This window comes from Primulina eburnea, chromosome 11 (genome assembly GCF_022965805.1).
Source record: "Primulina eburnea isolate SZY01 chromosome 11, ASM2296580v1, whole genome shotgun sequence".
Classification (NCBI taxonomy): domain Eukaryota; kingdom Viridiplantae; phylum Streptophyta; class Magnoliopsida; order Lamiales; family Gesneriaceae; genus Primulina; species Primulina eburnea.
This window is the reverse complement of record NC_133111.1, coordinates 38,090,934-38,107,315: the sequence shown is the minus strand read 5'-3', so window position 1 is coordinate 38,107,315 and position 16,382 is coordinate 38,090,934. Positions and strand designations below refer to the sequence as shown.

Sequence of the window (16,382 nt, the reverse complement as noted above, 5' to 3'; positions counted from 1 at the left end):
TTTTTTGGTGCACCACGAAATCTGTTCCAACAGATCTGATAGCTTAGTATTTTTTTTAAAGCAATACAGCCTTTGTTTTAGGAGTCATAATGGGTGACATGTCTGTGTACTTGTGTTCAAACTTAAAACCTATATCCTGGAAGTAGACAAAGATTTGTCTATGATGAAAGAAGTATGTATTGTTTTATTGACCACAAGGATTCGCACTTTCGTGGTCACCACAATATGAAAATGTTGAAGTTCGATTCGAGCTAGCTCGTTTCGATTATTATAACAATCAAAATGAATCAACCATATCTGCAAAATTTCCTAAAAGATTCGAATAGACGCTTCATCTCAACCCATCTGCAACTCCAGTGAAGAAAGCATTTTGTTGATTTCATCTCACTTGTGTGCAGGAGCAGGACTTCCACCGCCAGTAGTAGGCCTGCAAGAACATAAGGCGGTGAAAAATTTAGCAAAGAAATATATCAGAGCTAATCTTCTGTTACATTTGGTGAAGCTCCACCTTTCAACACATATGCTGATACCAATTAGTGTTGTAAAAGATGTAACATCAATGGTAGCACAAACTTACAGCCCAACAAAAACTTTGAATGCATCGTAAATGCCCCATTGTGCTCCAGTGAGAGTGCCAACCATGACAATACGTAAAGGGAGGCCACGAGTGCATAGACCCCATAAACCAAGCTTATTCACGGCCTGGGAGACAAGAAAAACACTACAATGAGACGAGCTGTCGATAACACACAATTTTTAAATTGTCATCGATACTTACATCGCCCACTGTTGCTCCTTTGGCATTGTTGAGGAAAGACACTAGATTATCAGCAGGGTGTGAAACAACGGCACACAGTACACCGGCCAGGTACCCACCAGCGAAACTAATGCCCAGTTGCTGGCTTTTGCTGCACTGATCCTTCGGAGTCGGAATGGAATATTTGTAAATGGCCTCCACAATATTCTCAAACGTCGAAAATTTCATCATTGTATCTACAATATTGATCGAGTATGATCATTATTCAATCAAATCAAATTACTCGGGCTAACAAGTTATTTTTCCTCAAGAACTCTAATAAGGTGGGCTTACATGGAATCTGTCGTCCCCAAAGTGGTACTATCCCTTTGTAGAGCCTGCAGAAAAGATAACCATTCATCGTAATATCAGCTAGTAGAGTATCTTTGGATGGAAAAACTGTATCAAGAAGATGACTTTCTTGAAAAACTTGTGTTTGGTTGCGATTAAACATTCAAAATCTGGAAGCCTTTAAATGTAGTTTTTAGGCTTTTGTTACAAATTATTTTTACGAAATAAAGGGCTTCTTTTCCCTGTATTCCAAACACAAAGCTGCTTCTGCTTCTTCCTTAGTTGAAAATCCCCCGTTTAAGAGAATACTTTCTAAGGCGAGTGTTTATGCCTTCAAACTCGTCCAACAATAATAGAGGAAAACTAGGATGAAAAAAGATTGAGTCTCAGCCATACCCTGAAGCTCCTTCAGCTCTGATAAACTTCGGGAATCCGTCAGACAAACCTCTAGCGAACCCGGGTTGAGTTTGAACTCGAACTTTTACTGCCTCGAAAGGACAGAGAGCAACATCAGCAATTACTTCAGCAGATGCAGATCCCGCAAGGTAGATCAAGGTCTTGTACTTGGCAGCGTATTCAGGACCAGCTATATCTGAGTAATACTTCTTGAAAAATTCGTAGAAACCAAACTTGCATGCTCCCTGGGCACTATACCCGAGCAGGGTTGGTGCCCAACCCTTGAAAAAACCTCTGATTCCTTGCTCCTTCAGTAGAATTCCAAAACCAGAGGAAATGCTTTTGTACTTGGTAGGATCAATCTGAGGAGCAAAAGAAGACATTTCAACATATAAGAAAAGATAATCTTTTGAATCACGAGAGAGGAATCTATGCATGAAAGTAGGCTCCAAACCTTTTTTTCCCAAAAAAAGTTATAGATTATAAGTTCCCATACCAAAGAAAACTATGCACGTCCCATTATAACATATAACAATATGATCTATTGAATCCTAAATCAGAACATTGTCATTTAGATCATTGTGCTGTCCTAATTCAAAAATATTGGCTTGTATTCAACAATGCAAAAAGATATAATCTTCAAATTGAGATGGAGCATCTTATTTTAAAACAGAAAGGCCAGAACCCTAAATAGTACAACCCAGATATCACATTTAAATGTTTGAAGAAGTTTAAACAATCACCCTCATAATCTATTTGATGATGATAATAATACTTTTCTCTTTTTTAAATTCCCCCCCTATTGCTTCCTAGATAACATGTAATGTTCCAGCAAATGAACAGATAAAAAAAAGATCTAGTTATACCCTGTCAGATTACATTAAAACATAAAAAAAAAAAAAAAAAAAAAACCTCTAAATCGAGACCCGATCATATCAAATAATGATTACTTGATAGTTTCTATAAAAAGTTCAAATAAATAGAACTCATTTTCTGAACTTAAGCATGAAAGAACAGTTGAGCAGCCAGGAACGCAGGAATTCCACGTTGTGATGAAACTGAAGGTCAAAAAATTTAGGAAGAAAAAAAAATCATTCTTTTTCAAAAAAATATTGTTATATATAAAAACATCAAAATTTCTAGAAAAATCATAATGATGCGGGGACGCTCGAATCAGACACACACACGTATATTATATGTGTATGTATATATTTATGGATGGATATGCCATAACCTGCATATTGCACTTGACAAGATCAAGAGGGGTGACAGCCATGTGAGTAAGGCCGCAGCTCAAGATCCCTCCGACTGTGCAAGCTGCGTAATACGCCGGCGAGAACAACTCTATCCTGCTCTCCTTCGGCGCCGGGATCACAAAGTTCTGCTTGATCCCAGCCATTGACGGCGTCGGAATAGACGGTCCGGACGAATATCTGAAACCGGACGGCACCAGATTCTGTTCCAAATTCACGTATCTCTTCGATGTAATCGAAAAAGAGTAAAGGAAACCTGGGATCAAAGACTGCGTTGACGACTTTTCAGGGAAGCCCATTTTTCGAAACTTTTCCTGAAACGATTCGTGGTAGTTGGTTTGCGATTTTGGAGAGAAGAAAGAATGGAAATGAAATCGATGAAAAAGGAGACATGAAGGTCCGAGGAAATTGGAATTGGTCGGAAATGGCTGCGTTTCAAAAGGGAAATTGGAATTGGTCCTTCCTTCGCGTTCTATCAATAGAAAATAACTTCTATAATGAAAAACAATTAATTATTTTAAATATTTATTGAATAAATAAAGTTTAAACTTTAATTTATTTACGAAATAACCTAATTTGATTATTTATTAAATAATTGAAGCAAAAATTCGTGTGAGACAGTTTTACAAGTCATATTTGCGAGACAGATCTCTTATTTGGGTCATTCATGAAAAAATATTACTTTTTATTATGATTATCGATAAAGTTGACATGTCTCACAGATAAAGATTCGTAAGACCGTCTCACAAGAGACTTACTCATGATTATTTACGTAATAACCTTTATTTTAACCATAATTATATTAAGATAAGTTTTTCCTTCATAAAATTTGATAATTGATTTTTATTTTATAATATTTAAAAAAAAAAATCAATTATTTTGAAAACCAAAACACTTGTTAAAAAAATGTACCAAGTGATAACAATTAACAACATAACTGATGACGATGAGAATGAAGTCATTTTGCACGCACATATCATACGAATATATGGCGTAAATAATATTTTAATAATTTAAATATAAATATAATTTATTTATTTTTTGACAAAATGGGTGTTTTAGGAAAGAGCAAACTCGTTACAAAATCAATACAATTAATATAAAATAAACTTAAGATTTTATATAGGTTAAATTATCATCTTAATAACTCTAATTTGATAATATAAAATAATTGTTATCAGTATGGTATAAATATGAAGGAAAAAATATGTCTAAGAATGTCAATTAATCGGTTTCAGTGTAAGAAATGATCTTAGAAAACAACATAAAACGATAATTTACAAGATAACTATATATACAGTTTTCTTATATTGTCCATCAATCGTATGTATCTTTTGTGTTCATCAATGATGTGACACTTATATTTCATATTCAATATATGATACAAAAGCTGTAAAGAAAAATTATGATGATCGACTTTTGATTTAAGCAAGATACAGGAATTCATATATATAGAAACTTGTAAGGAATTTTTTTTTAGAAAAATAAACTTGTGAGGAATTGTGTGTACACATACATAGACATAAATATAATAAATAATAAACATTATTATCAAGATAAATCTAAAGCACTTGCATCCGGGAAAAGGCAAAAATTTGTGTGAGACCGTCTCACGGGTCTAATTTGTGAGACGAATCTCTTATTTGGGTTATCCATAAAAAAATATTACTTTTTATGCTAAGAATATTACATTTTATTGTGAATATCCATAGGGTTGATCCGTCTCACAGATTAAGATCCGTGAGACGGTATCACATGAGACCCACTCCCGAGAAAAAGGTATAAGAGGGTAACTAGAGAATGAGATTCTTGATTCTGATTCTTTGAAACATATGGAGAAGCTAAAATTTTGCAATCATCCATTATTTGAATATTTGATAGTGTTAAAAAGTAAAAAATCATATTTACTTGGTGCAAAAATTTAAATTTTTATTTTCAGTGTTCGAGAATATATCTTTCAAGAAAATTCATGTGAAACGGTCTAATAAGTCAATTTTGTGAGACATATATTTTATTTGGGTCATCTATGAAAAAACACTATTTATTGTAAATATGAGCAGAGTTGAGACCATATCACAAAAAACCTACTATATCTTTTAACTCTTTTTATTGTAACTTAAGAAATATATAAATTTTTTGATTAATTTTTTATTCAATCATTAGATTTTATGAAAGAGATATGGAAACTAATAAAATTTATATTTTATCTTTTTATTTATGAATTTTTTATTATAGTTATGTATCAAATTTATAGTTGATAAACTCACAAAATAAAAATTAAAATATACATATTTATTTTCATGCTGTGTATCTACATTAAAAAAATTTAACAAAGTTTATGTCACAAAAGTTATGTTATAAATCACTAGGTGATAAATTATATATTTTACAAAAATATAAAATAACAGAGAAATCATCTTTTAATATCAAATCTTGATACATTTTATCCCAAATTTTAAAAAACTGATAAATCAAAATTTTATATGCTGCAATTTTATGTTGCAGGCTTGTGATAAAATATAAATAATACTATAGTTTGAAAATTAAAAGTATGCTTTTTTATTTTATATTTGTATTTAAAAATTAGAAAATTTTAAAATAGAATTGTCGACATACAATTGTATTATTACATCGAGTCTATCTCAAACTCATTACTCTTTTTTAATGTAATATTAACTTCAAAATAATGTATTTTTCACATTAAATATAAAACTAATTTCTATCCCATCAACTCTAAACTCCACACTAAAATGAATATTCCCTATCATTATTATTTTCACAGGAGAATCATGTAATTTTATTGATCAAAAGCAAGGCTTTTTGTTGTAAGATTCTCCAACAAAAAGGAAAAATTTCCGTGTTCCCATATGATATGAGAGTGGGAAGGAAAAACAAAACGAGTAACATTATATGCAACCACATTTGTCGATCTACAAATGTGAAACAACTTAGCTTCTCGAAAGTGACTCAGTGAGTATCTAATTTTTGTAACATCGTCCGGACAATTGACTCCTTGCACCGCCAATAATGAATCGATAGAAATTTGTTAAATCATTAATCCTCGTTCTTGCACTAATATGAGGCCTCCTGTATCGCGACTAATTATGCATAAAAACAACCATATTAGATCTGTCGATGTTCATGCCAAAAATAATAAACAATATGTCCCGCATGGTTGTGAACCACCTTACTTCATTTTATTAACAAAAACTAATTTATTCCAAAAAATATTCATTAAAACATTAATTAGCAAAAAATATTCATTAAAACATTAATTAGAATAATGAAATTGATTTTTATTAGTTTAAATAAATAAACGTATTATTAAATAATTTAATGTAATAATAAAATTTACTATTAAAATACATTACAGAAAAATAATATCAAGATAAAGCAATTAATATAATTTTAATAGTTATCTTTTTCACTCAGCTTCGATCCATGGAGATAAATCAAATGTAGCCCTTTATCGCCGGCCGGAGGTGCAAAAGTTCTGTGGTGGAGAATTGATTCTATACCGCTGTCGTTAACGCACAAAATTGACGTTCCTTTGTTTGGATTGTTGGGTTTAGCCTGGGTTTTTCTTATGTGCCAGGTTTTATGTATTGTTAATTATTCAGTTTTTGTGTGAAATTCTCAATTTCAGTTTTAGATTGGTTCTCGACGCATTTTTTGTTTACTTTGTAGTTTAGAGGGGATTGGGGGTGAGATTAAATATGGTGGTTTGTTAAAGAGACTGGCTTTTGAATGCTAAGGATTCTGATCACTCTCAGAACTCATGGCAACCTCTGGGGGACCTTCGCAGGGCAATTTCCGCCCAAACGTGGATCCCAATGTACTGGCTAGTGACATGCAAAATTTACAAATCAATAATCTAAATCAACAGCGTTCAAGTAATATGGGTGGTGGCATATCTAGACCTCCTCACAACACACCATTTCGCCAACAGACCCCACCCCGCCTTTTACTGGAAGCCGACCAGCAATACCCCCATCAGGTGTGATTCCTAGAGTCCCTTCCCCTCCGAACGGTCCTCGTCAAAATACATTGCCTTCAAATATGGTGTCCGCTAGACCCAGTGGCCGACCACCTGTAGCTCAGCCTCCTCCCTTTGCATCAAGACCTTCCCCTCCTGGGGCATTACCGTCTTCTATCGGTGGACCTGCCATTTCCTCTTCTTCTGGGATTGGTCCTCGGCAAGGACCTTTTCCTTCCTCCCCTCTGACATCAGGCCCTGCTCCTCTGCCCCGCACAAGCATTTCTGGTTCACTTGGTAATGTACCACCTACATTTACACCAGGTGACGCGATCCCGCCCACGAGATTTTTGATTTTTCCCGATCTTTGAAACAAGTAATTGATAGGTGTGATAATCGCCTCTAGATCACGCGGTCTAGCAACAACTAATCAACGATAGAAGCAATCGCGTTCAAGAGAACCTCCAAAGAACCCGTCCTTGGCAACCCTCGTGATATTCGATTGACAAACGCCACAAAAGATAAATCTTTTGATAAGTTTGATTTGATACAGCGCAAAAGTTATAACGAAACTTAAGCTCGTGTTGAGAGAATTCTCAATGATAAAATATCATAAAAGATGAATAATAATCAATTGTTTTAATCAATCAATAATTCGTCCATCTATTGACTACAAATAAAAAAGGTATAATAAATCTAGTTACCTAAACAAATAGAACTCTAAAATAGGAAACAAATATTTTTCTCGGAACAGGGCGCGCTCGGGCGCGAGATTCTACCACTCGGGCGCGGGGTCTTCTGGACTGTTCGCGCTCGGGCGGTAATGTTTTACCGCTCGGGCGCGGATGGTTCTGGAGTTCACTTCTTGCACCGACGCTTTGGCGCTCGGGCGGTAATGTTTTACCGCTCGGGCGCGAATCGTTCTGCCTTCCTCCAATCTCATTTCCATGTATCACGAAATCTTCAAGACATGAAATCTTGCTTGCAAGCTCTCCTCGATTGTTCATGAGTCCATGCAATGTTTCCGTGAACACCCTTCCAATCCGTTGAACGCCATGCCCGGCCAGATTCACATCATACTCCCTTTCTTCAAAAAGATTTGTCCTCAAATCTTGCCCACCTACACAAAAACGAAGCAAGTTAGTAATAACAAGGAGTATATCATCAATATGCTTACCTTTAAAATCATGTTTGTAGGTGCTATCGTTTGTTCGCTCTATCAGAACGGGAAATACCAACATCACAGTTGTCTTTCCTATGAACTCATCAACTTCAACATACACCAAATAATAAATGACACTAAATGATAAAATACCATTAAGTATCACAAAAATTAAGTTCCTCCCTTTCTTAGACCTAGTCAACAACACAAAAATTTTCACACAAGTACACAACCATAGTTCACTAGGAATAAGAATTAAGTCATGCATGTCACAAAACCGTAGCCTAGTTGCTATCTTCATACATGCAAGACCCTCGTCACCACACCATTCGACATACCTCTTCATATGTATCCAACATAGAAATTCATGCATTTTATCAGCAATTAAACCACCACAATATGCCCCCTTAGCAAGTAACTCATGCAACGAAAATAGAATGAAGAATTTATTCTCTTTAAAATTGTATTCATCATGCACATAAAAATCCTTATATTCATTTATGCTCTTTCCAATGCCATCATCAAGCAAATATGAATCATGTAAATAGGACACACTAGATGTACTACCCATGTAAACATTTAACACATCACAAAGATTTGAGCATAATGCATACAACCCATTGTCATAACAAAGACTCACCAATTTGACAACTTTTGAAAAATCATAATCACTAACATTTAAACTTGATCCATGCAATATTTCACCATTCTCAATACATATCACTTTGACAATTTGTGAAGAATCACAATCAATAATATCGAAACTTAAAGCATGAGCTTCCTCACTAATATCAAACCCATAAAAACTAGAACTCACATAATTAATAGGGGGAAATAGCTCATACATCATAGTTGTTGCATTAACAACTATTTTTACCTCTCCTCGATTGATATGTGGATCAACCCATTGAACCCATCCATCCTCGCCACTCACTTGCCTCCTCATCTCGAGGGCGCCAAAGTCCTGCAAGAAAGAATTAATATTGCTCGGGATTGAACCGGCTATATCATCACTAGATATATAAATCTCATCTTCGTACAAAGGTATTTGGAGAGATTTATACAAGATTAAATCACACTCATACTCACTCTTTTGGGCCTTAAATTCATTTTTCTTTTCTTTTTTATTGGCCTCTTTTGCATTTTCTTTTTCTTTTTTTTTCTATGGCCATCTCACTCTTTTGATCACTCATTCTTTCGGCCATTTTAAATTCTTTTTCACTCTCACAATTAAATTGCAGTTGATCATCAGTAGTTACAATTGACCTATATTGATCAAGAAAGGTACATGATGAATCATAACATGCGTGCAACAAATTATTACTACTTTCTTCTTTCTCTTCTTTAGCACACACGTTAGAAGCAAATTCACCATCTAAGGATTCACCCTCAATACCACAAAATGTTATGCCCAAATCAGAAATCAGTGGCCTACCAACCTCCTCAATTCTCTCAATCTCCACTTTAGGTTCAACATCAATACTCACTTCAACTCCACACTCGACTTGATATTCATGTTTGCTAGCTTGACGCCTCGACTCCTTCTTTGGCCTAACAATGATTTTCTCTTCACTCGACCTCCGTGCGGATGCCAAAAACTCCTTCTACGAGTCACTTCCACCACCTCTCCTATTATTGTGATTTGGAACAAACTGCTTCCTCATCACCCTTTTCATTTCATCCCACGTAACTATAGGGTCATCCCCACAACGTCTCCTACGCAATACTAACTTATCCCACCAAGTCGTAGCATAGTCGGTAAACTCACTGCAAGCTCGTCTTACCTTCATTGCTTCAGTATAATCATCCCGACTCTCAAATACACACTCCATTCTCTCTTCCCACTCAAGGTACGCCTTTGGATCGGCTTCCCCACTGAAAAATGGAATGGTCATCTTCGTGCCACTCAGTCTATACCCTTCTCGGCTTCTATACCCCTTATCCTCATCAAATCTCCTATCATCATAACGATCCAAATGCAATACTCTATCCCCACCAAATCTACTACCTCGTCTCTTCTCATTAGCACTACACTCAAGCCTATCCAACCTTTCATGTAAAGGCTTAAACTCCTTCTCCCACATTTCACCCAACCCCCTTAACAAGCTTTGAAATTGACGATCGTCAACCATTATACCTGCAAGAAAAGGTTAGTATAAAACAATAAAAAAATAAAGTTTCCTCACCACAAATCCTCACTAGTCACTCTAATGAAAATTCACTCGCACTCGTCTTTTTCCCTCACCACAAAACCCCACAAATCACTCCAATGAAAATTCACTCCACTCAAATATTTTCACTCAAGTGAGAATTCTCAAGGGACGCTTAAGTATCGTGGCTTCCACGTATCAAACTTATGAGATCAATCCTGAGACGATTGAAATTCGACTCACTTAGACCACACAAGAATAAGCAATTTTGGAAATTGACTAAAATGCGACTAAATGACAAGGACAAACTTAACGCTGAAATAAAAGCGCTAAAATTCCAACAAACACCCAAATATTTTTATTTTTTTTCGGTGAACAGTACCGTGAACAGTACTCTCGACATGAACAGTAATTTCGGATGAACAGTACTCGCGATGAACAGTATTCGCGAATCCGGGGATGAAAAGTAATTTCCGATGAACAGTAAATACGGCGTGAATAGTAAATCCGGCGAATGAACAGTAATCACAAATTTTTTGTGAACAGTATTTCCGCCGCGATGAACACGCCGCTATGAATAGTACTTCCGGCGATGAATAGTGTCGGCAATGAATAGTAACCGCGAAATTTTTTTTTTTTTTTTTGATTCAACAAATCCGTAGAAATCGCTACACGAAAATCGGTATTGAAAATTCTACGAAGAATTGAATGGATACGCTTACTTGAATCAAAAACCTTGAGCTCTGATACCAAATGACGCGATCCCGCCCACGAGATCTTTGATTTTTCCCGATCTTTGAAACAAGTAATTGATAGGTGTGATAATCGCCTCTAGATCACGCGGTCTAGCAACAACTAATCAACGGTAGAAGCAATCGCGTTCAAGAGAACCTCCAAAGAACCCGTCCTTGGCAACCCTCGTGATATTCGATTGACAAACGCCACAAAAGATAAATCTTTTGATAAGTTTGATTTGATACAACGCAAACGTTATAACGAAACTTAAGCTTGTGTTGAGAGAATTCTCAATGATAAAATATCATAAAAGATGAATAATAATCAATTGTTTTAATCAATCAATAATTCGTCCATCTATTGACTACAAATCAAAAAGATATAATAAATCTAGTTACCTAAACAAATAGAACTCTAAAATAGGAAACAAATATTTTTCTCGGAACAGGGCGCGCTCGGGCGCGAGATTCTACCGCTCGGGCGCGGGGTCTTCTGGACTGTTCGCGCTCGGGCGGTAATGTTTTACTGCTCGGGCGCGGATGGTTCTGGAGTTCACTTCTTGCACCGACGCTTTGGCGCTCGGGCGGTAATGTTTTACCGCTCGGGCGCGAAGCGTTCTGCCTTCCTCCAATCTCATTTCCATGTATCACGAACTCTTCAAGACATGAAATCTTGCTTGCAAGCTCTCCTCGATTGTTCATGAGTCCATGCAATGTTTCCGTGAACACTCTTCCAATCCGTTGAACGCCATGCCCGGCCAGATTCACATCACCAGGTCACAGATTACAGGTGGACCCCGATTCCCTCCTGTCACGAGTAGCAGTATGCCAAGGCCAGAAGTTGTATTTCCGCAGTCACCGACAATACTGCCCTCTGGACCATCTCCTCAACCTCCACAAATGCGTCCCAGCTATGGCATTCCACCTGCTGGTGCAACATCTGCTATGGGCCGACCACCACCACCTTTTTCAGCTCCACTAAACGTGCGAACATCACCGGGTTCGTCACCATTTTCAGCACCTGTTCAAGGAATGCTCCAAGCTTCGGGATCTCCTTATGTGATGCAAACTTTGCCATCGCAAACACAGCAGGTGAACTTTGAATTCCACAGTTCATTATATTCCCCTTTAATTGAATCTATAGAATGCGTTGTTTGTTACTGGTTCAAAGTTCTTACTTTTGCTATGGTTCCGGCTAGTCGATTGTAGAGGTCATATAGAGCAAATGATAACTAAATAATTGCTTGTCAGGGAAACCTGCTAGGCGCCAATAGATGTATTATGTGTGACAGTGTGAATTTATTTCCTCATCATTTAGTTTTGTTGATTGTATATATTTTTAGATACTAGCAAGAAGCACGTGCGATGCACGTAAATATTAATTATTTAAGAAAAATGAAAATTTGATTTTTTTTAAAAACAATTTGAATCATTTTTTATTTATATTGATTTAGTCTTTTGTCATATTAGACGAATAAATTAATTAAGAACTTATATACTTTACAAAATTGTTTCTCAAATTGAAATTCAAGTCGTTAATTTTATGTTATATAATAAATTATAATTAGCATAATATATAGAATGAATTGAACTGAAACAAATTTTGAAAATATATATATCTAAGCACCACGTATAAGGTATGATAACCTAAAAATCAACCAGATTATGGATTTTATAAATGCATAAATCATAATTTATATAAGTGAAGCACACTAAGGACAAATAATTATCAATTAAAAATATTTATGACTAACTCATCAAAATATTATCAAAACTAATGAAATAATAATATTGATAATAAAATATAACCTATAATACTCAATTTAAATATTATTTAACCTCCTACGTAACTTTTTACATTTTGCTTTAGAATTATATATCATAGATAAATTAATTCTAATATACATTAGTTAATGAATAATTTTTTTAAAAGTATATAATTTATATTTTTCATTAAGCCATCAATTACGAATTATATATATATATATATATATATATATATATATATGTATGTATGTATGTATTTATATGTGTTTAGTGATTGTATATTTTTGGGATCAGGAAAGAATTCAGATGGGGTGAATAAACTCTTTATAAAATATTTGCTTTTAAAATTTGTTTTCAATCATTTTTACAAGATTGAACGATTTTCTCAAACGGTTATAAATATGAACCACGTGAAAAGTGTGGAAGACGGTTCAATATTTCTAATGATATTTTCAACCAGTTGACAATCTAAACAACAAAATATAGTTTGAAATGTAAAAACTTGTGAATGTAAAGACACGGGAATTTTATGGATTTAAACACTCATACGTCACTCCTTCTTTCTCTGTAAGAAGGATTCCACTAAAAGACTTTGTCTTTTATATATTTATATATATATATATATATATATATATATATTTTAAGTGCGACTAAAATATTTAAATTTCTTATCATAGCTAACTATCTTAATTTTTCTATCAGATTCGTATTTTATGATATTATTAGTATATTAAAATTCATAATTATTGATATAAATTCTACTAAATAATTTATTAAATTCTTTACTTTCAATTCTTAGTTAAAAAATAATAAAATATATTAGTATTAAATTTCATATTATTATATAGTTATCATGTTATTGTACTATTGCATATATAATTATTTTTTTCTTATATCTTCATGTGATACTATAATTTATTACTTAATTAGAAACTACACTAAAATATAATTACAAAATTGCATTAAAATAATAAAATAACATGTAGAAAGAAAATTAAAAGGATAAAATATTTAAACTTAGTATAAAGATGGATTATTTGAGAAAATTAATTTAAGAATTACATTTTATTCTTGAAGTGATATAAATTATTACAATCAATGTATATTGTAGTGATAATTCATTAGCAATTATTAGACTATTAATTATATATGATGTGGAATAATTAGGCTACTAATTAATTATATATTAGGTGGAATAAATAAAAAAATTTGATATTTCCTTTTTACACTTGCAACAATTAGAAATTTACAAATATATCTTTATTGAATTTTTGGATTTGTATTGATGAGGATGTCATTTTTATCTTTTGATAATTGAAAAAATTGCCAATTATCTACACTAACATAGGTTTATAGATAAAAAAAATAAATTTTTATTATCAAACATGTATTCATTTTTTATGCATAGATTTCCCATAAATTATGTAGAAAATTTACATGCAATTAATCTAACAACACACAATTTAAGGGAATGGTAGAAAATTTACAATGAAAAACTTTGTTATTATTTTTACACTTTTATAAGTATAATAGTTAAATATATATTCTTTTAATATTTTTAATGATTTTTTTAAATTAAAAAAAATCTATTATTTTAATATTTTTTCTAAGAATTATGTATCAAGAAAATGTTATTTCTCTAATGTATTTTTATTATCAAATATCTATTCAATTTTTATGTAACATTATTTTCAAAGTTTCTTATATTGTAATTTTTTATTAAAAAATAAAAAACACTATTATAATCCTTATGTATTTAATGATTGTGTAGAAAATTTTCATGTAATTAATCTAACAAAAAATTTATGAGAATAGTAGAAAATTTACAAGGAAAATTTTGTTATTCATTTTATACTTTTATAAGTATAATAGTTAAATATATATTCTTTTTAATATTTTTTGTAAGAATTATGTATGAAAAAATATTATTTTTCTAATGTATTTTTTATTATCGAATATCGATTCAATTTTATGTAATATTATTTTCAAAATTTCTTATTTTACAATTTCTATTAAAAAAATAAAAACACTATGATCATCATGTATTTAATGAGTTCAAAAAAATAAATACCTCAATTAAATACATAATCAATACATTACAAATCCATTATCCCAAATTTGTCCCTAAATTTTATATATTTTTTCCACCAATGCCCATGCAATTAATACAAACAATGCAATGTTTTTGGGCAATGTAGTAAAATCACAATCAAAAAACTTTGCCCATCATCCACACTTTTATAGGTATATATTTTTTTTTGTTCATATGATGTTAGTCCAGTGGGTGATATCTTTCTTTCTTGTAGACGTTTTCAAATGTTAATTACAACCCATGGGATGTAATTTGGATGATATATTTTTGGGGTTGGAAACGTAGGTTGACTTTGATTTGTTGATGAGATCTTTAAACATGATGGAAGCAGAACCTATTTAGTTCTAGATAAGAAAAAATCTCTAGTTGAAACAGGTCTTTATCATGTTGCCTTGTCTAGAAATGTAAAGGAGTTAAAGCTCAAGATAAAAAAGTTTGAGCTTGAGCTTAGTTTGGATTCATGAGCTCTACTGGCGAGTCTTAGTTAATGATCATGTTTGTGAGCTCTAACTAGGACTTTGGCTTGGAAGTTCAGTTTAATAATTATATTCATGACAATATTTGTACATGTTATTTAAAATATAAAATAAAAATTTGAAAATAAATTTATTTTAAAATTTAGTTTTTTGTAAGAAAACACCGCCGTGGTCATGGCAGGGGTGGTTTGATAGACTCCTACTGGTTTACATATCAAAAAGAGAGGGGAGAAGGGGGCTAGACCAATAACCTCCTCCAAAATAAAACTAGCCAAATCCATAAGGAGCTCTTAAACATGAGAAACTAGTCCTATCTAACTTTATACAACACAAAAGGTGCCTAGGAATATTTTGTACATAAAAAAATTTAGCACTATGTGCAGATGCGCTTCCTGAGCAAGTTCATCAGCAACTTGGTTTCCTTTTCGATAGATGTATGTGATAAAGCAGGGGTGAGAATAAAAAACGATCAAATGGAGGTAACAATTCCCAGTTAGTCTTCGAAGATTTAATGACGTTGATAGCAACTTGGGAGTCAGTCTCAATCCAAAGAGGATAGAATTAAAGTCTCGACAAAAAATTCCCTTCCACAAAGCTGTGAGTTCCTCTTTTAAATTAGTACCCTCTCCAATAAATTCGCTAAATGTCACAAGGAATTTTCCTGATGAATCATGAACCATCCCTCCAATAGCAAGGTCATCTGAATTCCCTTAAGCACTCCATCCACATTCAATTTGAAGGCGTGGATTGGTGGCTTGTGCTAATGGACTATGCAATTTTTAAGCACGCCAGGAGAGAAACCTGAAAAACCTAGCTGCTCCCGAACAACCACGCCGGTGGGAGCTTTAATGACTCACCAGCCTCTGCTAAACAAACAAAGGAAGAGATTTGATAAAGCACTTGTTCAAATGTAACCTTAATTTGTTGATGCTTCGAATAATTTTTTGTAGTACATAAAAACCACATAATGATAAACAACAAAGATTATGAGCTCTTTAGTCTAAATCTTGTTAACAAGTAAAATTGAGCTCTAGGCTGAGTTTAAGTCGGTTCAATTCGACGTATGCACCACCTTTTTTTCGGAAATACTTGAATATCCCTGTTTCTTTTCTCACTACCATGTTGTGATTCTGCTCATGTTTTTGCACATTGCAACCATTTTATCCATATGGCAGATTTTCCTTACCACAGTGTGATACCCTTTCCATGCCATATCAATTTACAACACCCTTATCCTTATCATTAGTGCAATTTTTATGGATCTTAATTGGTTTTGGATGGACGGTGGA

General features: G+C 33.4%; 1 protein-coding gene and 1 pseudogene across 1 annotated transcript; one reads left to right on the top strand and one right to left on the bottom strand.

Moving 5' to 3' along the window:
* Nucleotides 1-164: 164 nt before the first annotated feature.
* LOC140805804 (mitochondrial phosphate carrier protein 3, mitochondrial-like) lies at nt 165-3,206 on the bottom strand. The gene is made up of 6 exons (XM_073162110.1): nt 2,718-3,206; nt 1,484-1,845; nt 1,091-1,134; nt 779-993; nt 578-702; nt 165-427 (listed from the first exon to the last, which is right to left on the bottom strand). Exons 1-6 carry the CDS (start codon nt 3,033-3,035, stop codon nt 385-387), a joined length of 1,107 nt encoding a protein of 368 aa, XP_073018211.1. The 5' UTR covers nt 3,036-3,206; the 3' UTR covers nt 165-384.
* A 3,114-nt stretch (nt 3,207-6,320) lies between these two features.
* The window catches only part of LOC140805802 (protein transport protein SEC24 B-like), a 48,974-nt pseudogene continuing 38,912 nt past the window's right edge, over nt 6,321-16,382 (top strand).

Bases quoted from the DNA above. Each gene is read 5' to 3' on its own strand.
- LOC140805804 (XM_073162110.1), bottom strand. From the start codon at position 3,035: ATGGGCTTCCCTGAAAAGTCGTCAACGCAGTCTTTGATCCCAGGTTTC. The intron at 703-778 runs GTAAGTATCGAT...CTTGTCTCCCAG, and splicing joins AAGGAGCAACAGTGGGCGAT to GCCGTGAATAAGCTTGGTTT. The intron at 428-577 runs GTAAGTTTGTGC...ATGTTCTTGCAG, and splicing joins TTCAAAGTTTTTGTTGGGCT to GCCTACTACTGGCGGTGGAA.